The sequence below is a fragment of the Microcaecilia unicolor genome, chromosome 4 (assembly GCF_901765095.1).
Source record: "Microcaecilia unicolor chromosome 4, aMicUni1.1, whole genome shotgun sequence".
In the NCBI taxonomy this organism is placed as follows: Eukaryota; Metazoa; Chordata; class Amphibia; order Gymnophiona; family Siphonopidae; genus Microcaecilia; species Microcaecilia unicolor.
The window spans coordinates 17,162,648-17,185,989 of record NC_044034.1 but is presented as its reverse complement, the minus strand read 5'-3'; the positions used below and the strand labels follow the sequence as shown (position 1 = coordinate 17,185,989).

The following is a 23,342-nucleotide window of genomic DNA, read 5'->3' as shown; positions in this document are numbered from 1 at the left end:
CCGCTGACCGGAACCTCTCTGCTATGACCCACCCTGGCGGAAGCAGGAAGTTACATAAGAAAGGGTTCAGTCACTGTACAGAAAAAGGAACTTTTGAGGTAAATGGGGTGGGGGGGGTGAGAGAGGGGGAGTCCCAGAACTGGGGACGGAGGAGAGAGAGATGTCAGACATATGAGAAGGAGGTACTGGGCCCCCCAACTACACTGGGCCCTTGGGCACTGCCCTGTTGCCCAAATGGTCACTCCGCCTCCCTGATTCAGATGATGAAGTATTGAGGGCACAGGGATCATAAGTACATAAGTGTTGCCATACTGGGACAGACCAAAGGTCCATCAAACCCATCATCCTGTTTGCAACAGTGGCCAATATAGGTCACAAGTACCTGGCAGAAACCCAGATAGTAGCAACATTCTATGTAGAACCCCAAAGAGTAGCAAGATTCTAAATTCTAAAGAATAACAAGGTTCCATACAGAATTTCAAAGTGTAGCAACATTCCATGTAGAACCCCAAAGAGTAGCAAGATTCTAGAATTCTAAAGAACAACAAGATTCCATGCAGAATTTCAAAGTGTAGCAACATTCCATGTAGAACCCTAAAAAAAAGCAAGATTCTAGAATTCTAAAGAATAACAAGATTCCATGCAGAATTTCAAAGTGTACATAAGTACATAAGTATTGCCACACTGGGACAGACCAAAGGTCCATCAAGCCCAGCATCCTGTTTCCAACAGTGGCCAATCCAGGTCACAAATACCCAGCAAGATCCCAAAAATGTACAAAACATTTTATACTGCTTATTCAGAATATACTTGAGTAAGAGTCCAGGGAAATGTGGGTTTTGCTTACCGAAAGGCTCTGTTTAGTGTTTTTCCGCTGTCCTGTGGTTCAGGGATATCCAGGCTGAGAGTCTTGAGGTCTAGGGTTGCCACATCTTCACGCTCCCTGAAGGGGATAAATAAGGAAAATAAATAAACCACAGGATCAAATAACAGAGTCTGTGTGTTAAATGCTACCTTCTGCCACCTCTGATTGCTGCTCTAAAACGGGGGCTTTGCCAAAATTTTACATTACAGGAAGTTTAGCAAATTGTAGGAAGCTTTGAGATTTTTTTCTCTTACCCCTAAATTTGATAGGTACTGTTTGCACTATGTTTAAAAGAAAAGGTTTTCTCCCATGAAAAAGTATCATGGGTACTGTTACATCCCTTTCCCATGGGTGTCTTTTTAAAAAAAAACTTCACGTACAATTGAAAATACAACCTGCGTGTATTAACTTTCCTCCCTCTACCCAAACGTGCTCCCGGGAACGCCTCATGCACATGATGTACAACCTGCACCTACTAGAGCCATATTTAGGGAGGCTAAATTTTCAGATACGGAATTTACACAAGTGGGTTTTGCTCACCGAAAGAAGGAGGAGGAGTAGCCTAGTGGTTAGTGCAGTGGACTTTGATCCTGGGGAACTGAGTTTGATTCCCACTGCAGCTCCTTGTGACTCTGGGCAAGTCACTTAACCCTCCATTGCCCCTGGTACAAAATAAGTACCTGAATATATGTAAACCGCTTTGAACGTAGTTGCAAAAACCTCAGAAAGGTGGTATATCAAGTCCCATTTCCCTTTCCCCTTACATGACTTTAAAAGATGCCCTTGGGACCCATTTCTAACCCAGAAAATGTACCAAGTGACTCAGGTTATTTTCCACATTACAAAATGGATTGAATCACAAGGCTCCGTCTTATAGCCGCAGTAACTTGGCAACATGGGGGAGACGGGTGATTGTGGTGGCATAAACTAAATTACTCCTGCTTCAATACATGCAGAGAGACCAAACTCACCTTGGCCCTGCTTACTCATTCATCCCTTCCCCTTGATTGGTGTTTTCTGTGCAACGACCTGGTGGTTTCAGAATGGCTTGGGGTCTATAGGATGCGAACACTTTTCCATGACTGGTACTACTGGGATTCCCAGCTGACTGCTTTAACTACGAGGTCAAGGACTGAAAGACAGCTGAACTTTATTCTAACATCTTTTCCTTCGTCGCTGCCTCATGAGTCGAGCTATTTATCAAACCTCTTACTTTACTAATGCTCGTCTCAGAGCTTCCACAAGCCTCCTGTACTCCAGCTTCTCAACCCTTGTTGAGGAATGTTCGGGCTCATAGAAATGGCCTCAGCCAATCAGGGTCGATGTCTAGTGCCACTCTGGGACCAATCACTGGATAGGTGCCAATCAACAGAGCTAATGAGCAGAGCTTCCATCTGCTGTGCCGATTCCAATCAAGAGTAACGAGGCTGACAGGATCTCCGGAGTCCTTGTACCATGAAGAGAAGTGACAGATAGAACACATGTTCTCCTAAAGAGCGGAATCTCATTAAGCAAATCAAAGCGGACAGCTTGCTCTATGGGGCTTGTTATTTCAAACTAGAGACCTGCACGGGAACGGGGTTCGCGGGATTCCCACGGGGACGGAGCAGTTCTGCGGGGATCCCTTGGGGACGGAAGCAGTTCCTATGGGGTTCCCGTGGGGACGGAAGCAGTCCCTGTGGGATTCTCGTGGAAGTGTTTGCTGCACTTGCGCCAGCCTCTCACCTACCGAGTACCAAGTTCTTTGAGTGCTGTCTCCTCCTCCTCCCCCCCTTGCTTTAACAGCACAGATGCGGAAAGTCTCCATTAAGGAGGTGGTAGAGATACAAATGGTGACAAAATTCAAAAAGGCATAGGATGAACACAGAGGATCTCTATTTAGAAAATGGAAGTTATAAAAATTCTAAACTTAAATGGCTGCTTGTGTGTGGATGTGTCGAGTGGCACTTAGATGGCGACTCTGGCCATGATGAACTAGGGCCGATACCGGGTGACCTGTACGGTCTGTGTCTCATATATGACAATCTGGTTTTGGATGGGCTGGAAAGGGTTTAGACAGCAACTTTAGTGGCTGGAACATGAGGACAGTTCTGGACAGACTTTTACGGTCTGTGTCCCGCAAATGAGAAAATAAGTAGGCTGGAGTGGGCTTCGAGGGCAACTCCAACAGTTGGAACATAAGGATAGGGCCAGGCGGACTTCTAAGGTCTATGTCCCAGAAATGCCAAAAAAAGACCACAATCAAGTATATAATATCACATTCATTGTTGATTTAATCATGAACTGATAATGATTGTGACTATTGGGCAGACTGGATGGCCCGATCCGGTTTTTATCTGCTGTCATTTACTATGTTACTATTAATCCTCTCTGCTCCTGGGCTGATGCGCAGACCTCAGCTCTGACATAGGCACGAGCATCAGATGTCACCTGACCTACTGGTGCGTGCATGTGGTGTGATCTCTTAGCACACAGTGCCAGTGAATCAGAGAAGTCTTACATGTGCGCACCAGAGTGTTCCAACTTCCAACTTCCGTTCTTTCCTTGCCTGCAGTGCTGCGGCTCAAACCCCGAGAGCTGACAGGAATTTTTTTTTATGTACCATTAAATTCTTGCGGGACTGGGTGAGGACAGGTTAAATTCTTGTGGGAACAGGTAATATTCCCCACGGGGACGGATGGGGACGGGTTGGATTTCCGTCCCCGTGCAACTCTCTATTTCAAACCTCCAGGTTATTACAAAATAGCAGAACACGAGCTACAGGGAGAAGAATGACACATAGAAGCAGATCATGGTGGTGGACAAAGGGCATGGCACATCTAGTTTTCCTAGTTTATCCCTTTTGCTGCAAGACTACAGAGCACACCTGACCTTCAACTATACCATGGATTTTAAATGTAAATACTCACTTTCCCAAATAGGGGCAGAGGAATAGCCTAATGGTTAAAGCAGAAGGCTGGGAAACAGAAGACTCGGGTTCAAGGGACAAGCCACTCAACCCTCCATTGCTTTGGGATAGAGACAACATCAGCAACCTACCCTACTCATGGCCCACCACAGAAACCACTGCCCTTGTGCGCAGGGGGATATATATACCACACTATACTTTTCCAAATCCAAACTCAAGGTGAGTTGCACTCTAGAACAGTAGATATTTCTCTGCCACAAAGAGCATGTACACAGTAAAACAGTAAATGACAAAAGATAAAGACCCACAAGATCCATCCAGTCTACCCAACAAGGTGGCCAAAGTTGTGAATGCCACTCTGTGAGGGCCCCATGCACCCATGCTTAATGCTGGTTCTCAAGTCTCCATCATGCCAACCAAATAGGAAGCCAACATGACAGAGTCTTGCTTATACCAAGTGGAGGAACGATCAATCCCTACGTGCGCCAGCAAGAGAGAAACCAAGGAGTAGGGTAGATTGGCTCTTCCAATGAATCGAGGGAGACGATAGTTCAAAAGGGTGATCTTCATTGGAACAAATAGGAGGAAATAGTTTTTCCCTCAACAAATAGTTAAGCTCTGGAACTCTTTGCCGGAGGATGTGGTAACAGCGATTAGCGTATGTTACGTCCCTCACCTGTTCGACGCTCCTCCCGGCTAAGTCATTCCTCAGCTCCATCTAAAAGGGACAAGGTTCAGTCTTAGGAGGGTCTGTTTCAGTTTCTCAAGTCTGGCAGCTGTCATCCAGCTTGGAGCAAGGGCAGCAGCCATCTTGGCTAGCTCAGGAAGGGGTAGCCATCTTGTGTAAATGAGAACAGGAAGGAACTCCATATTTGGTCTTGGGATGATCTCCTATGGGGGCAGCCATGTTGGATTCACCTGAGTTTGGTTTGCTCAGATTGCTTCACTATTTAAAGCACTGCCTCCAGGCCTTCTTTGCTTTGGCCTCAATTGTTCTGAGGAGTTGCTGTGGGATTGCTGTTCACTGACTATTCTTCTGTTCCTGTTTACCTGTGCACCGGACCTTGGCTAGTTTTCTCGGATTACGCTTGTTTGCTGCCTGCCTTGACCCTGGACTGATTTTGACTATTCTTTGCCTGTCGGAGTACTGGTTCTGGACTGTGTCTGTTTCCTGCCATCCTGGTCAGCGGCTGTGCAACCCCGCCGGTTCCAGAAGTCCTGATGGCCGCCTGCAACTGGGAGCTCAACTCCCGGTGAACGGTGGTCGCTTTCCAGGTGAAGCTAGGGGTTGGCTGGCTGCCTGACTGAGTGCGGTAGAACTCCATCTCTGCCGTGCTCTGTCGGGGCACAAGGGCTCACTACTACCAGGTCATAACAGCATATCAGGGCTTTAAAAATGTTTGGACAAGTTCCTGGAGGAAAAGTCCATAGTCTGCTATTGAGACAGACATAAGGAAGCAACTGCTTGCCCTGAGATTTGTAGCATGAAATGTTGCCACAATTTTGAGTTTCTGCCAGGTACTTGTGACCTGGCTTGGCCATTGTTGGAAACAGGATACTGGGCTCGATGGACCATTGGTCTGACCCAGCATGGCTATTCTTTATGTTCTTTGTACTTTTGGAAAGAGTAAAAAAAATCGATTCTCTTCTACTCGTTCTACACCACTCAGGATATCGTAGACCTCAATCTTATCTCCCCTCAGCCGTCTCTTGTCCAAGCTGAAGAGCCTCAACCTCTTTAGCCTTTCCTCATATGAGAGGAGGTTCATCTTTTATCATTTTTGTCGCTCTTCTTTGAACCTTTTCTACTTCTAATTGGGAGTTGGACGTCCGTACAATATGGACATCCAAATGCCAGTGTTCAGACTTCCAAAACAGGAACAGAGCTTCTAAAATGACCACCAAAGGCATACGAATGCATTTATTGCCTGTCTATATTATTTATTTTTATTTATTTGTTACATTTGTATCCCACATTTTCCCACCTATTTATAGGCTGAACGTGGCTTACATAGTACCGGAGAGGCCTTTGCAGGCTCCAGTGTGAACAAATACAGGGTAGCCCTTCTCTGACATCTATATGCACTTTATATTTCTCCAGAGGTACAGGGCATCAAAGAAAAAATAATTCACTAACCATATTCCAATTCACTCCCTCACTTCTGCTGCGACTGGACTAATTTATTTATTTATTTGTTACATTTGAATCCCACATTTTCCCACCTATTTGCAGGCTCAATGTGGCTTACATAATGCCAATAATGTTAGACTTTTATTGTGACTTTCTTGCCTACTTACTAGAAACCAGACTCTCGACAACTGCTCAATTTCACAGACACCCCAAAATGGCCACGAGATAGGACTCCCTGCCATCATCATTCAACATGACTCCACATTTGTATCCCACATTTTCCCACCTATTTGCAGGCTCAATGTGGCTTACATAATGCCAATAATGTTAGATTTTTATTGTGACTTTCTTGCCTACTTACTAGAAACCAGACTCTCGACAACTGCTCAATTTCACAGACACCCCAAAATGGCCACGAGATAGAACTCCCTGCCATCATCATTCAACATGACTCCACATTTGTATCCCACATTTTCCCACCTATTTGCAGGCTCAATGTGGCTTACATAATGCCAATAATGTTAGATTTTTATTGTGACTTTCTTGCCTACTTACTAGAAACCAGACTCTCGACAACTGCTCAATTTCACAGACACCCCAAAATGGCCACGAGATAGAACTCCCTGCCATCATCATTCAACATGACTCCACATTTGTATCCCACATTTTCCCACCTATTTGCAGGCTCAATGTGGCTTACATAATGCCAATAATGTTAGATTTTTATTGTGACTTTCTTGCCTACTTACTAGAAACCAGACTCTCGACAACTGCTCAATTTCACAGACACCCCAAAATGGCCACGAGATAGAACTCCCTGCCATCATCATTCAACATGACTCCACATTTGTATCCCACATTTTCCCACCTATTTGCAGGTTCAATGTGGCTTACATAATGCCAATAATGTTAGATTTTTATTGTGACTTTCTTGCCTACTTACTAGAAACCAGACTCTCGACAACTGCTCAATTTCACAGACACCCCAAAATGGCCACGAGATAGAACTCCCTGCCATCATCATTCAACATGACTCCACATTTGTATCCCACATTTTCCCACCTATTTGCAGGCTCAATGTGGCTTACATAATGCCAATAATGTTAGATTTTTATTGTGACTTTCTTGCCTACTTACTAGAAACCAGACTCTCGACAACTGCTCAATTTCACAGACACCCCAAAATGGCCACGAGATAGAACTCCCTGCCATCATCATTCAACATGACTCCACATTTGTATCCCACATTTTCCCACCTATTTGCAGGCTCAATGTGGCTTACATAATGCCAATAATGTTAGATTTTTATTGTGACTTTCTTGCCTACTTACTAGAAACCAGACTCTCGACAACTGCTCAATTTCACAGACACCCCAAAATGGCCACGAGATAGAACTCCCTGCCATCATCATTCAACATGACTCCACATTTGTATCCCACATTTTCCCACCTATTTGCAGGTTCAATGTGGCTTACATAATGCCAATAATGTTAGATTTTTATTGTGACTTTCTTGCCTACTTACTAGAAACCAGACTCTCGACAACTGCTCAATTTCACAGACACCCCAAAATGGCCACGAGATAGGACTCCCTGCCATCATCATTCAACATGACTCCACATTTGTATCCCACATTTTCCCACCTATTTGCAGGCTCAATGTGGCTTACATAATGCCAATAATGTTAGATTTTTATTGTGACTTTCTTGCCTACTTACTAGAAACCAGACTCTCGACAACTGCTCAATTTCACAGACACCCCAAAATGGCCACGAGATAGAACTCCCTGCCCTCATCATTCAACATGACTCCACATTTGTATCCCACATTTTCCCACCTATTTGCAGGCTCAATGTGGCTTACATAATGCCAATAATGTTAGATTTTTATTGTGACTTTCTTGCCTACTTACTAGAAACCAGACTCTCGACAACTGCTCAATTTCACAGACACCCCAAAATGGCCACGAGATAGAACTCCCTGCCATCATCATTCAACATGACTCCACATTTGTATCCCACATTTTCCCACCTATTTGCAGGCTCAATGTGGCTTACATAATGCCAATAATGTTAGATTTTTATTGTGACTTTCTTGCCTACTTACTAGAAACCAGACTCTCGACAACTGCTCAATTTCACAGACACCCCAAAATGGCCACGAGATAGAACTCCCTGCCATCATCATTCAACATGACTCCACATTTGTATCCCACATTTTCCCACCTATTTGCAGGCTCAATGTGGCTTACATAATGCCAATAATGTTAGATTTTTATTGTGACTTTCTTGCCTACTTACTAGAAACCAGACTCTCGACAACTGCTCAATTTCACAGACACCCCAAAATGGCCACGAGATAGAACTCCCTGCCATCATCATTCAACATGACTCCACATTTGTATCCCACATTTTCCCACCTATTTGCAGGCTCAATGTGGCTTACATAATGCCAATAATGTTAGATTTTTATTGTGACTTTCTTGCCTACTTACTAGAAACCAGACTCTCGACAACTGCTCAATTTCACAGACACCCCAAAATGGCCACGAGATAGAACTCCCTGCCATCATCATTCAACATGACTCCACATTTGTATCCCACATTTTCCCACCTATTTGCAGGCTCAATGTGGCTTACATAATGCCAATAATGTTAGATTTTTATTGTGACTTTCTTGCCTACTTACTAGAAACCAGACTCTCGACAACTGCTCAATTTCACAGACACCCCAAAATGGCCACGAGATAGAACTCCCTGCCATCATCATTCAACATGACTCCACATTTGTATCCCACATTTTCCCACCTATTTGCAGGTTCAATGTGGCTTACATAATGCCAATAATGTTAGATTTTTATTGTGACTTTCTTGCCTACTTACTAGAAACCAGACTCTCGACAACTGCTCAATTTCACAGACACCCCAAAATGGCCACGAGATAGGACTCCCTGCCATCATCATTCAACATGACTCCACATTTGTATCCCACATTTTCCCACCTATTTGCAGGCTCAATGTGGCTTACATAATGCCAATAATGTTAGATTTTTATTGTGACTTTCTTGCCTACTTACTAGAAACCAGACTCTCGACAACTGCTCAATTTCACAGACACCCCAAAATGGCCACGAGATAGGACTCCCTGCCATCATCATTCAACATGACTCCACATTTGTATCCCACATTTTCCCACCTATTTGCAGGCTCAATGTGGCTTACATAATGCCAATAATGTTAGATTTTTATTGTGACTTTCTTGCCTACTTACTAGAAACCAGACTCTCGACAACTGCTCAATTTCACAGACACCCCAAAATGGCCACGAGATAGAACTCCCTGCCATCATCATTCAACATGACTCCACATTTGTATCCCACATTTTCCCACCTATTTGCAGGCTCAATGTGGCTTACATAATGCCAATAATGTTAGATTTTTATTGTGACTTTCTTGCCTACTTACTAGAAACCAGACTCTCGACAACTGCTCAATTTCACAGACACCCCAAAATGGCCACGAGATAGGACTCCCTGCCATCATCATTCAACATGACTCCACATTTGTATCCCACATTTTCCCACCTATTTGCAGGCTCAATGTGGCTTACATAATGCCAATAATGTTAGATTTTTATTGTGACTTTCTTGCCTACTTACTAGAAACCAGACTCTCGACAACTGCTCAATTTCACAGACACCCCAAAATGGCCACGAGATAGGACTCCCTGCCATCATCATTCAACATGACTCCACATTTGTATCCCACATTTCCCCACCTATTTGCAGGCTCAATGTGGCTTACATAATGCCAATAATGTTAGACTTTTATTGTGACTTTCTTGCCTACTTACTAGAAACCAGACTCTCGACAACTGCTCAATTTCACAGACACCCCAAAATGGCCACGAGATAGGACTCCCTGCCATCATCATTCAACATGACTCCACATTTGTATCCCACATTTTCCCACCTATTTGCAGGCTCAATGTGGCTTACATAATGCCAATAATGTTAGATTTTTATTGTGACTTTCTTGCCTACTTACTAGAAACCAGACTCTCGACAACTGCTCAATTTCACAGACACCCCAAAATGGCCACGAGATAGGACTCCCTGCCATCATCATTCAACATGACTCCACATTTGTATCCCACATTATCCCACCTATTTGCAGGCTCAATGTGGCTTACATAGTTTTGTAAACATTGTCATTACAGGACATAGCAGATACATTTAGTGTTGTGTAGAAATTAAGTGAGGGAAGAGAGAAGAAGGAAGGGGGTGAGTAGGGTAATTATAGGAGGTGGGTTATCTTAACTGAGTGGGCTGGTGAGGTGGACTAGTGTGGCTATCGGTTCTCATTGTAGGCCTTGTTGAAGAGATAAGTCTTCAGAGATTTGCGGAAAACAGTTGTTTCGTCAATTGTTCTGTTTCGTCAATAGTACTGTTAAATAGGTGAACCTTTTTTCAAGTTGTCCTATGTGCCCTGTTATTAAATCACCTTTTGTGCGTGTTCAATACAAGGTATCACAGACCACAGAGAATCTCCAGCAATTGCTGGAAGCTGAACAAAAACAACCCTGGGTTGAAAATGGATCTCACTACAGCCATGAAAAATCCGCTGCTGAAAAATCAGTCGCAGAGAACTTGAGATTGAAAAAGGATCGGCTTTTAGCGGGGAAAAAAACCAGAGCATGTAACGCTATGACTCTTTGCATCTGGCCATTCTGCTCTTCGGAACCCTTGGGAGAACCGATGTGATGCAGCTGTGCTACAAGATAGTCTGGCATTAACCGTGGTGGGCCCGGGGTCAACCACGCACCAGTGGACTTCAATGGCAAAATGTGTGGCTTGGTGGGAAAGCTCAAGAGTTAACGTGGATTCCTGAGCGTTCCAAAACGACCCAAAAAGAATTGTCCGTTCATACACACTCTGGACTGGCACCTTCATCCTGCTCCGTTGGACTTCCAGTAAAATCAGAACCTGATCCTACTGGACTGGTACCATGAGCCTTCAGTCAAGATTTCTTTTCCCTCTCTGGCTATTAATTCCACTTCCATCTAGTCCAATTACCACAGGAACAGTCCTTGGCCAGGAGAACCTCATGTGCATGCCCTTCCCCCAACCCCACCCCCAGTCTAAGCCATTAGGTGTCACCATACAGGAACGGCTGGGACTCCCTACCCTCAGCCCAAAAAGCGTAAGCAAGGCTTGAGAACCAGAACCAGGTTTCCTCCACCCAGTTCTTGCCTTGAAGCATCAGGTCACCCTAACCTTGACACATTCACAGTCGAGCCCCCCTCCTATCCCCACCCCCAAGCACACTATCCATCACATTAACGTAGTCTTCTGACTCACATGTCAATGCTGACCGTCTTTTCAGTCGCCTTCTTGATGACTTTTGAGATCCTGATTTTTTTCTCCCTAGAAAACAAGAGAAGAGAGACAGCAGTGAGAGGAGGTCAGCGAGGGTCTCCCCCACCATTTCCCCCTTCTCAAGATTATCGATGTTGGTCTGCGGCAGGATGTGAACGCACACACTTCAGAGCAGGAAGCTACACTTGACTTTTCTTGAGTGTTGATCTACGTCTTAGGTTTTCTTTCAGTACTATCTCTCCTTTTCTCCTCATTCTCCACCCCTCCCTATCCAGTTCTGACCTCACGAACTGTCAATGAAATATCTAGGTTTCTGCGCTGATTAACCCGAGCCAACACCTTTACCCCTCGATATTCAAAGCTATTTCACGGGCCAGGCACGGCCACTGACCGGTTAAATAGCATACGGCACCTAACCGTGGATATTCAGCGGGAGGTAACCGGTTATCTCCTGCTAAACATCCACAGCTAACCAGGTACACAGCTAACCAGGTGTATTGCTCGACACAGCCTGTTAAGCATGGACATTCGGCGCTTAACCGGCTATGTTCAGTGGTTAAAACAGGCCGCATAAATAGCAGGCCTATCTTTAACCGCTAAAACATTAACCAATTAGCGCTGAATTTCGGCTTAACGGGTTAACTTTTTAGCAGTTTTAAAAAACCCGGATATTCAACGCTGGTCGCTAAAAATGGCTCGGCGTTGAATATCCAGGCTTAATGCCGGCGGCGGACAGCAAAAGCGCTGCACGACCGCCAGCTGAACATCGGGCCCTTAGCGCCTATCAGAGTCGTTCTTCCTCCTACAGGTTCACAGCAGACTATTGCCTAGAGCAGAGGTAGGCAACTCCGGTCCTCGAGAGCCGCAGGCAGGTCAGGTTTTCAGGATATCCACAACGAATATGCATGAACTTGATTTGCATACACTGCCTCCTGAAAACCTGACCTGCCTGCGGCTCTCGAGGACCGGAGTTGCCTACCCCTGGCCTAGAGGTACCTGGACCCCATTCAGCCCCCCAACAGACAACTGAACCCAAGGCTCCTGCACACCACTCTGCGAAGTCATGGCGTCTGCCTAAAGACCGACCACCTTAACTTACCTGCAGACCACCGACACCTGGAACCACACTTGAAAAGATTTTACCTAGGTAACTAAGAAGTAGCCTGGGAAAAACTGGAGGGTATCGGGGCTGTGAGAACTGCCTGCCCTTCCTCAAAAATAAACTCTGCCTAAATTTTCAAAACTGCTCCCTAAATACGAGGCTAATAATGAATGCTATAGAAATCAGGCCACGTGCATTGCCTGACACACCTGCCTGTGGGTAACTGTGCACATATTGATCAGTAACCCGAACGCTCCTGTTCACAGACTGACGTTCTCACAGGAACAGCAAGAGAGCGAGTCGATATACAGCAAAAAGGAAAATTCACAGGCAATCTCTACGAAGGGGGGGGAGGGGGGACAAGAAATGAAGCAGAGTCATCTTCCGCTGCTAGAAAACCCCACAGGTAAACATGGGTTTATGCCATTTTGAAAATGACCTCCTCAGTGTGGGTAAAGGGCTAGATTCTATACATCGCGCCTAAAACAATCAGTGCCGAAAAAAATACACCTAGGCATATTCTATAAACTACGCGTAACGTTAGAAGCGTTTTATAGAATACGTCTAACGCCTAAGGTAGACACGGAGCAGGTGTATTCTATAACACTGCACGTAAATTTAAGGAACGCCCATGACCCGTTCATGCTCCTATTGTGGCCACGCCCCCTTTTGAGATCCATGTGGTAGAATTTACGCGCACTTCATAGAATACCCTTAGAAAACAGTGCGCGTAAATTCTAATTATTACCAATTAGTGCAGTTAATTGCTTAAGAGTCCAATTATCAGTGCTGATTAGCTTGTTAAATGATTAAGTTACGTGCACAATTCGGCCGTGCGGCCAGAACAGCTCGCGTAACTTTAGTCATCATATATAGAATTTGCTGAAAAATGTATATCGATTGTGAAAAAACGAATGCGCTATTTTTTGAATGAGAAAAGGGGTGGGGCCGGGCAGGGAACGAACCCTGGATGTCCATTCATTACTGCACATTGCCTTGCTAGTGTGCCTTAAACCATTTACTATGTGCGCAATTCATTTACCTTGCATTAGAACTAATGCACAGTAAGAAGTCCCAATGTGAATTAGAAAATGTTTATTAACTGAAATTTGTGAAACAAAGTTAAGCAAATGGCTTAAATCAAAACAAAAGTCCATAAAAGGAACCAAAAGATTTGTATTTGTACATCCCTAAAAAGTGCACAGTAGGGTTTCAGGCTGGTCTTGTTCGAAAGATATTTCGAGGGCCAGATCAACAAAAGTACTGTGTCCTGGTACCATGTGTTTTGTTACATTTGTACCCCACGCTTTCCCACTCATGGCAGGCTCAGTGCGGCTTACATGGGGCAATGGCGGGTTAAGTGACTTGCCCAGAATCACAAGGAGCTGCCTGTGCCTGAAGTGGGAATCGAACTCAGTTCCTTAGTTCCCCAGGACCAAAGTCCACCACCCTAACCACTAGGCCACTCCTCCACTCAGATGGGATTTGCCTCTCCAGGTACACCTTGGCCTCCATTTGCCTTAGGCCTTAGTCTTTCTGTAAGTGCGAAGACCCCAACCTGACTGCTGTACACAGGTACCTCATCCCCTTTCCCCCAACACTACTCTCTCCAATTGCAGGACGTCACAGTCTCAGCATTCGATTTTAGCTTCTCCATCTCCCCCTCTGCTTTCACCCGGTTCTCTAGGCAAGTGTACTACTGTGGTCATTTGGAGGCACTGTCGGTTTCAAAGTGAAAGTTTAAAATACAGGTAGCTTTGCTTTGAAACTCGCTAAGGGTTCACAGTATCTTACACACTCGCACTTTCTTCCTCTCAATAGGATTCACACGATCCCCTTACTCCTTTCTCTGTCCCCTCTCACTCCTCTCTCTTTGGTGCACATACTCCCCTCTCACCCCTCCCTCTTTCTCGTGCACACGCTCCCCTCGCACTCCTCTCTCGTGCACGCACTCCCCTCTCACTCATCTCTCTCGTGCATACGCTTCCCTCGCACTCCTCTCTCTCTCGTGCACACGCTCCCCTCGCACGCCTCTCTCTCTCTTGTGTACATACTTCCCTTGCACTCCTCTCTCTCTTGTGCACATTCTCCCCTCGAACACCTCTCTCTCTCGTGCATACGCTCCCCTTGCTCTCCTTTTCTTTCTCATGCACATGCTCCCCTCTCTCTCTCTCACTCCTCTCTCTCTCATGAACACTCTCCTCTCACTCCTCCCTCTCTCGTGTATATGCTCCCCTCTCATTCCTCTTTCTCTCTACTACTACTACTACTATTTAGCATTTCTATAGTGCTACAAGGCATACGCAGCGCTGCACAAACATAGAAGAAAGACAGTCCCTGCTCAAAGAGCTTACAAAGAGCTTACAATCTCTCTCGTGCACACGCTCCCCTCGCACTCCCCTCTCTCGTGCACACGCTCCCCTCGCACTTCCCTCTCTCGTGCACACGCTCCCCTCGCACTCCTCTCTCTCTCCCTCGTGCACATGCTCCCCTCTCTCTCTCTTGTGCACATGCTTCCCTTGCACTCCTCTCTCTCGTGAACCTGCTTCCCTTGCACACGTTCTCCCCTCGAACTCCTCTCTCTCTCGTGCACATGCTCCCCTCTCACTCCTCTCTCTCTCTCTCTCTCGTGCACATGCTCCCCTCTCACTCCTTCCTCTCTCTCGTGCACACACTCCCCTCGCTCTCCTTTTCTTTCTCATGCACATGCTCCCCTCGCACTCCTCTCTCTCCCTCGTGCACATGCTCCCCCATCTCTCTCTCTCTCTTGTACACATGCTTCCCTTGCACTCCTCTCTCTCTTGTGAACATGCTTCCCTTGCACACGTTCTCCCCTCAAACTCCTCTCTCTCTCGTGCACATGCTCCCCTCTCACTCCTCTCTCTCTCGTGCACATGCTCCCCTCACTCCTTCCTCTCTCTCTCTCTCTCGTGCACACACTCCCCTCGCTCTCCTTTTCTCTCACGCACATGCTCCCCTCTCTCTCTCTCTCACTCCTCTCTCTCTCATGAACACACTCTCCTCTCACACCTCCCTCTCTCGTGCACATGCTCCCCTCTCATTCCTTCCTCTCTCTCTCGTGCACACGCTCCCCTCGCTCTCCTTTTCTTTCTCATGCACATGCTCCCCTCTCTCTCTCTCACTCCTCTCTCTCATGAACACACTCTCCTCTCACTCCTCCCTCTCTCGTGAACATGCTCCTCTCTCATTCCTCTCTCTCGTGCACACGCTCCCCTCGCTCTCCTTTTCTTTCTCATGCACATGCTCCCCTCTCTCTCATGAACACACTCTCCTCTCACTCCTCCCTCTCTCGTGAACATGCTCCTCTCTCATTCCTCTCTCTCGTGCACACACTCCCCTCGCTCTCCTTTTCTTTCTCATGCACATGCTCCCCTCTCTCTCGTACACATGCTCCCCTCACACTCCTCTCTCTCTCTCTCTCATGCACATGCTCCCCTCGCACTCCTCTCTCTCCCTCGTGCACATGCTCCCCCATCTCTCTCTCTCTCTTGTACACGCTTCCCTTGCACTCCTCTCTCTCTTGTGAACATGCTTCCCTTGCACACGTTCTCCCCTCAAACTCCTCTCTCTCTCGTGCACATGCTCCCTTCTCACTCCTCTCTCTCTCGTGCACATGCTCCCCTCACTCCTTCCTCTCTCTCTCTCTCTCGTGCACACACTCCCCTCGCTCTCCTTTTCTCTCACGCACATGCTCCCCTCTCTCTCTCTCTCACTCCTCTCTCTCTCATGAACACACTCTCCTCTCACTCCTCCCTCTCTCGTGCACACACTCCCCTCGCTCTCCTTTTCTTTCTCATGCACATGCTCCCCTCTCTCTCATGAGCACACTTTCCTCTCACACCTCCCTCTCTCGTGCACATGCTCCCCTCTCATTCCTTCCTCTCTCTCTCGTGCACACGCTCCCCTCGCTCTCCTTTTCTTTCTCATGCACATGCTCCCCTCTCTCTCTCTCACTCCTCTCTCTCATGAACACACTCTCCTCTCACTCCTCCCTCTCTCGTGAACATGCTCCTCTCTCATTCCTCTCTCTCGTGCACATGCTCCCCTCTCACTCCTTCCTCTCTCTCGTGCACACGCTCCCCTCGCTCTCCTTTTCTTTCTCATGCACATGCTCCCCTCTCTCTCATGAACACACTCTCCTCTCACTCCTCCTTCTCTCGTGAACATGCTCCCCTCTCATTCCTCTCTCTCTCTCATGCACATGCTCACCTCTCGTTCTTGTTATTGCGATGAACAGCCTCCTGCTCCTTCTTCTTCACAATTCCTTGCAGAGCCTCTTCTCCTTTGTGCACTGCGATGCGTAGCTCCTCCTCTCTCTGATGTTTGCATTTCAGCATTGTGTCGTACCCCTCCTTCAGTTCTGCATTGTCAGTCTCCTGAAGGTCCACTAGGACCTGCAAACATTTCCGTGATGCTTCAAGATGTCGGACCTCCTGATCCAGCTCGGACACCCTGAGACAGACATAAGAATTCAGCAGTCCTTGGTGCTTTTCTCCAACACATCGTGACTGGGGGTTAGTAAACAGGGGGGGGGGGGGGGGGGGGGGGGGGGAGGGGTTAGTGTCTTATCCAACATCTTATCGGTCCTCTCGATTTAACTACTCATTGAATTCAAGTCTTCCAGCGGCTAATAGTAACATAGTAACATAGTAGATGACGGCATAAAAAGACCTGCACGGTCCATCCAGTCTGCCCAACAAGATAAACTCATATGTGCTACTTTTTGTGTATACCTTACCTTGATTTGTACCTGTCCTTTTCAGGGCACAGACCGTGTAAGTCTGCCCAGCACTATCTCCGCCTCCCAACCACCAGCCCCGCCTCCCACCACCGGCTCTGGTACTGACCGTGTAAGTCTGCCCAGCACTATCTCCGCCTCCCAACCACCAGCCCCGCCTCCCACCACCGGCTCTGGCACAGACCGTATAAGTCTGCTCAGCACTATCCCCGCCTCCCACCACCGGTTCTGGCACAGACCGTATAAGTCTGCTCAGCACTATCCTCGCCTCCCACCACCGGCTCTGGCACAGACCGTATAAGTCTGCTCAGCACTATCCCCGCCTCCCACCACTGGTTCTGGCACAGACCGTATAAGTCTGCTCAGCACTATCCCCGCCTCCCAACCACCAGCCCCGCCTCCCACCACCGGCTCTGGCACAGACCGTATAAGTCTGCCCAGCACTGTCCCCACCCCCCAACCACCAGCCCCGCCTCCCACCACCGGCTCTGGCACAGACCGTATGAGTCTGCCCAGCACTGTCCCCACCCCCCAACCACCCGCCCCGCCTCCCACCATCGGTTCTGGCACGGACCGTATAAGTCTGCCCAGCACTATTCCCCGCCTCCCAACCACCAGCCCCGCCTCCCACCACCGGCTCTGGCACAGACCGTATAAGTCTGCCCAGCACTATCCCCGCCTCCCAACCACCAGCCCCGCCTCCCACCACCGGTTCTGGCACAGACCGTATAAGCCTGCCCAGCACTATCCCCGCCTCCCACTACCCTCTGCTGGTAGTGGGAGGCGGAGATTTGTTATAAATGTTTTTATGATGTCTCTTTTAGTTGCTTTTCAGTTAAGTTGTGGAACTCAATTCCAATTCAACTCCGATGTATAGAAGATTATTTTCAGTTTAGATGAGTCTTGAAAACCTTCATATTTGATAAACACTTTGAACTATGAAATTTTAAGCTGCAATTGAATTCTTATTGTGACCCGCTATGATTACTGTTGGAAATTTGCGGGATATAAAAACTGGGAATGGAATGTGTTGATACATCACTTTTCATAACCAATCAACTACATTCAAAGCGGTTTACATGGTATATACAGGTACTTATTTATACCTGGGGCAATGGAGGGTTAAGGGGCTGCAGTGGGAATCAAACCCAGTTCCCCAGGATCAAAGTCCACTGTCTGCACTAACCACTAGGCTACTCCTCCACTAGCAACATTCCATGTAGAAGCCTCCTTTGCAGATCAGCAATACGGCTGCGCAGGCTTCTGTTTCTGTGAGTCTGACATCCTGCACGTCAGACTCACAGAAACAGGAGCCTGCGCGGCCGCATTGCTGACCTGCAGGGGCAGGCTTCTACATGGAATGTTGCTAGTGGAATAGCAACATTCCATGTAGAATCTCAAACAGTAGCAACAGAATCTCCCATAGTAGCAACATTCCATGTAGAATCTCAAACAGTAGCAACAGAATCTCCCATAGTAGTAACATTCCATGTAGAATCTCAAATAGTAGCAACAGAATCTCAATAGTAGCAACATTCCATGTAGTATCTCAAATAGGGAAAGGGAACTGGGACTTGATATACCGCCTTTCTGTGGTTTTTGCAACTACATTCAAAGCAGTTTACATAGTACATACAGGTACTTATTTTGTACCAGGGGCAATGGAGGGTTAAGTGACTTGCCCAGAGTCACAAGGAGCTGCAGTGGGAATTGAACTCAGTTCCCCAGGATCAGTCTGCTGTACTAACCACTAGACTACTCCTCCACCTGTCCTTGCAGATCAGCAACACGGCCGCCCAGGCTTCTGTTTCTGTGAGTGTGACATCCTGGTCAGATGAAATACAGCCTCGGGAGGGGCCGCACGATATACTTTGAGAACAGGGCTTCCGCCACCATTTTTAAAATATCAGTACGATACAATGAAGATTATTCACCAAGCTCATGGATCAAAGTTATCTCTGTCAGCAGTTAAACGGCTGTATTTCATCTGACCAACAAGGTTTTCTTAGCATCAGATATTATTAGACCCCTGACGCAGGCCCTTGCGGCCGAAACACGTCACGTGTCGGGTCATTTGAGCAGATTTGCATAAAGACCTCGTTCAGGAAGACACTCATTGTGAGAGGCCTTTTTTGGATCCACTGTTCGTTCACTTGTCTTTGTTCTCCTGTGGAGATATCACCTTCTGTAGGTGTTTTGCTTTATTTTCAATAGATTATCTTTTGTATGGATAGGATCCAGCTTTGCGCTTTGAATAATATGCTGAAGTTGAATGCTAATAAGACCAAAATTCTTTGGGTTAAGAATCCATGTGTACACTACTTAAAATTATTTCACTATCCCCTGGTAAATTTCTAGCAGTAGGAGATAAATTGAGAGTTCAAGGAATTATCTTGGATTCATCATTGCAGTGGCGTTCCTAGGGGGGCGGACACCCGGGGCGGCGCCCCGCCCCACGGGTGCAGCACCCCCCCCCTCCCCCAATGCAGCGCGGACCCACCCCCGGGTACAGCACCCCCCCCCCCCCCCCCCCCCCGGGTGCATGCCGCTGGGGGGGGGGGGGTGCCGCAGTGCACGCCTGCTCAGAGTTCCCTGACTTCGCACGTTCGCTGCAGCTCCCTCTGACCCGGAACAGGAAGTAACCTGTTCCAGGGCAGAGGGAGCTGCAGCGAACGCGCGAAGTCAGCGAACTCAGGGCAGGCGCGCGCCGCGGCACCCCCCAGCGGCGTGCACCCGGGGCAGACCGCCCCCACCGCCCCCCCTTGGTACGCCACTGCATCATTGTCCCAGGAACCTCAAGTAAATCATCTTTGGCAAAAAAAAAAAACAACAACATTTTTTCAAATTGAGACAATTGCATCTTATTCGATCATATTTTGATCAAACAACCTTTGCCTTGCTAGTTCAGATGCTGATATTATCTCAGATTGGTTACTTTTCAGAGGTCCAAAGCATAAACAGAGGGACCCTTTTACTAAGCTGCATAGGCATCTACGCTCGCCCAACGCATGCCAATTCAGAACTAGCGCACGGCCTGGGCAGTAGTTTCATTTTTAAGGCATGCCCACTACGCACGCCGGAAAATTTCCAGTGCATGGCACTAACTGGGCGGTAGTTGGCATTATACGGATGCTGACGATTACCACACGGTTAACGCGAGAGACCTTACCGCTAAGTCAATGGGTGGCGGTAAGGTCTCAGACCCCAATCTGCTTATTTTCAAACGAGAAGGGTGGTCATCTTCCAGCACAAATCGGGAGATGGCCGGCCTTCTAATGCCGGTCAAATCGGTATAATCGAAAGCCGATTTTGGCCGGCTTCAACTGCTTTCCGTCGCACGGCCGGCCAAAGTTCAAGGGGGCGTGTCGGCAGTGTACCGAAGGCGGGACGGGGGCGTGGTTAAGAGATGGCCGGCCTCGGCCGATAATGGAAAAAAGAAGGCCGGCCCTGACGAGCATTTGGGCGACTTTACTTGGTCCCTTTTTGTTCACGACCAAGCCTCGAAAATGTGCCCGAACTGACCAGATGACCACCGGAGGGAATCAGGGATCACCTCCCCTTACTCCCCCAGTAGTCACCAACCCCCTCCCACACACACAAAAAAATTAATAAACATTTTTGTGCCAGCCTCTATGCCAGCCTCAAATGTCATACCCAGCTCCATCACAGCACTATGCAGGTCCCTGGAGCAGTTTTTAGTGAGTACTGCAGTGCACTTCAGGCAGGCAGACCCAGGCCCTTCCCCCCCCTACCTGTTACACTTGTGGTGGTAAATGAGAGCCCTCCAAAACCCACCTGAAACCCACTGTACCCACATGTAGGTGCCCCCCGTTACCCTTTAAGGGCTATGGTAGTGTTGTACAGTTGTGGGTAGTGGGTTTTGGGGGGCTCAGCACCCAAGGTAAGGGAGCTATGCACCTGGGATCAATTTGTGAAGTCCAATGCAGTGACCCCTAGGGTGCCTGGTTGGTGTCCTGGCATGTGAGGGGGACCAGTGCACTACAAATGCTGGCTCCTCCCACGACCAAATGGCTTGGATTTGGCCGGGTTTGAGATGGCCGGCATTAGTTTCCATTATCGGCAAAAAACAATGGCGGCCATCTCTAACGCCGACGATCTCTAAGGTCAGGCCAAATGTTGAGATTTGGCCGGCCCCGACCGTATTATCGAAACGAAAGATGGCCGGCCATCTTGTTTCGATAATACAATCGGGTATGCCGCTTAACGGGGCCGTCATTAGAGATGGCCGCCCTTATAGATGGCCGGCCCCGTTCGATTATGCCCCTCCAAATGAACGCGAGCCAATTTTCATTTTGCCGCACGTCCATTTTCAGCCAGGTGAGCTGAAAAATGGACCTGCGCGCACCCAATACACGCGTCTACACCAGCGCACCTTAATAAAAGGACCCCAGAGTTTCCAAAATAACCACGACAGGGGTTCTTATCTGTCCGCATGTGTCAAAAAGATTCTTACCTGTCCACTGAAGGTTAAAAATTGTCAGACCTGTCCAGGAACACCCGAAATCTTCTCATCGGCACCACTGATTTCACCAGGTGCAACTGTATCTCCCGTTATTGATTTTCAATAAAACAAGATATGATAGCACTACACCACTTCGACTGAAACTGCACTGGCTCCCTATCATGGACTGCATTACCTTCAAACTTTGTACTCTGGTCCACAAGATAATCTACGGTGACGCCCCAGGTTATACGACTGATCTAACTGATCTTCCGGACAGGAATAGAATCAGTTCATCCCGTACTTATATGAACCTTCACTATCCTGGTTGCACTGGTCTTAAATATAAAACCGCCTACGCGTCCAGTTTCTCATACTTAGGTACGCAGATGTGGAATGCTTTACCAAAGAGAGTGAGAACGATACATGACCATCAAGCATTCAGGCGATCTTTAAAGACCTATTTGTTTTGCAAGGCCTACGCTGCTGATTCTGTTTGAAGGTCTCAACTCCACAGTGATTCAAAGGACAATTTTAGTTCATCTTTCTTTATCAATTATTATACCCGCTTACCCCTACCTTACCCGACCCTATTTTTAATTGTATCTGTTTAACCCCTACCGTACTTGGCGTTCGCCAATGCGGTTATCGTAAGCCACACTGAGTCTGCTAGCGTGTGGGAAAATGTGGGATATAAAAGTTGCAAGTAAATTATCAAGTGTGGCTGAAGACTTCTCAGGTGGAAGGTTTCTTACCTGTCCTGGAGTGAACTGTACATTCTTAGCTGCTCAAAGTAGGCTAGTTCAGCTCGTTGGAATGATTCAAAGGGCCGAGAGCATCCTAACGGCTAAAGTAGCAACCAGAGAAGCCAGAGTTCAAATCTCTCTTCTCCCAGCAGGGCTCCTTGTTGTTGTGACTCTGGACAAGTAACCTCACCCTCCATTGCTTCAGGTACAACTTAAATTCGAAACCCTTCAGGGAAAGGAAAATACCAACAGCGCCCACAGGTAACTCATGTTGAGCTCCGATTTGTGAAAGGCAAACAATTAAGCAGAAACTAATTCACAAGCTCTCCCGGAACTGAAGCACCTTACCTCGCCTCCTGCTCCTCCAGCTTCCCATCCTTGTCCACAAGACTTTTGTTCAGTTCAATGATTTTGTAAGCCAACTGCAGGTCAACAGAGAGCGCTGTTAATTATACAGTAGCCATCATTTCTTTGGCAAACCTAATATTTCTGCAGGCGCTACTGAAGAGGAGAGAAGATGGCTCAGTCTCTGGCTGTCTTCAAGTCTAGGCTTAAAGCCCACCTCTTTGCTACTGCTTTCGACTCCTAACCATGACTCTCTTACTCAACACCCTCACTTATCACCCCTACCACTGCAATTTCCCCACCCCTAGCTGTCTGTTCGTCTGTCCAATTTAGATTGTAAGCTCTGTTGAGCAAGGACTGTCTTTTTCATGTTCATTTGTACAGCGCTGCGTAAGTCTAGTAGCGCTATAGAAATGTTTAATAGTAGTAGTAGTAATAGTAGGAGAGAAGATGGCAAGAATGACACTGTAGGAGAGAAAAAGGAGAAAGATCGAACTGTGGAAGAAGAAGGCGTAAAGAAATAAACTCGTGTAAGTAAGAGGAAGAACAGAAAAGAAGAAATTAAAAGAAGAAAGTTGACTCACGAGAGAACGTGAGTCCCTTAAGATTAGGAAAGGAGCGTCACCCGTTGGATATACAAAGAGAG

The 23,342-nt window shown here is 47.2% G+C and overlaps 1 protein-coding gene across 1 annotated transcript in view; it reads right to left on the bottom strand.

The window, feature by feature from the left end:
* Positions 1-23,342, bottom strand: part of ATG16L2 (autophagy related 16 like 2) — a 104,605-nt gene that overhangs the window by 37,939 nt on the left and 43,324 nt on the right. The window contains exons 4-7 of the mRNA XM_030199316.1: positions 22,700-22,773; positions 16,615-16,857; positions 11,265-11,330; positions 848-943 (exon numbers count right to left, since the gene is read on the bottom strand). Of these exons, the coding sequence (XP_030055176.1) occupies positions 848-943; positions 11,265-11,330; positions 16,615-16,857; positions 22,700-22,773 (479 nt within the window). The remainder of the gene's footprint in view (positions 1-847; positions 944-11,264; positions 11,331-16,614; positions 16,858-22,699; positions 22,774-23,342) is intronic.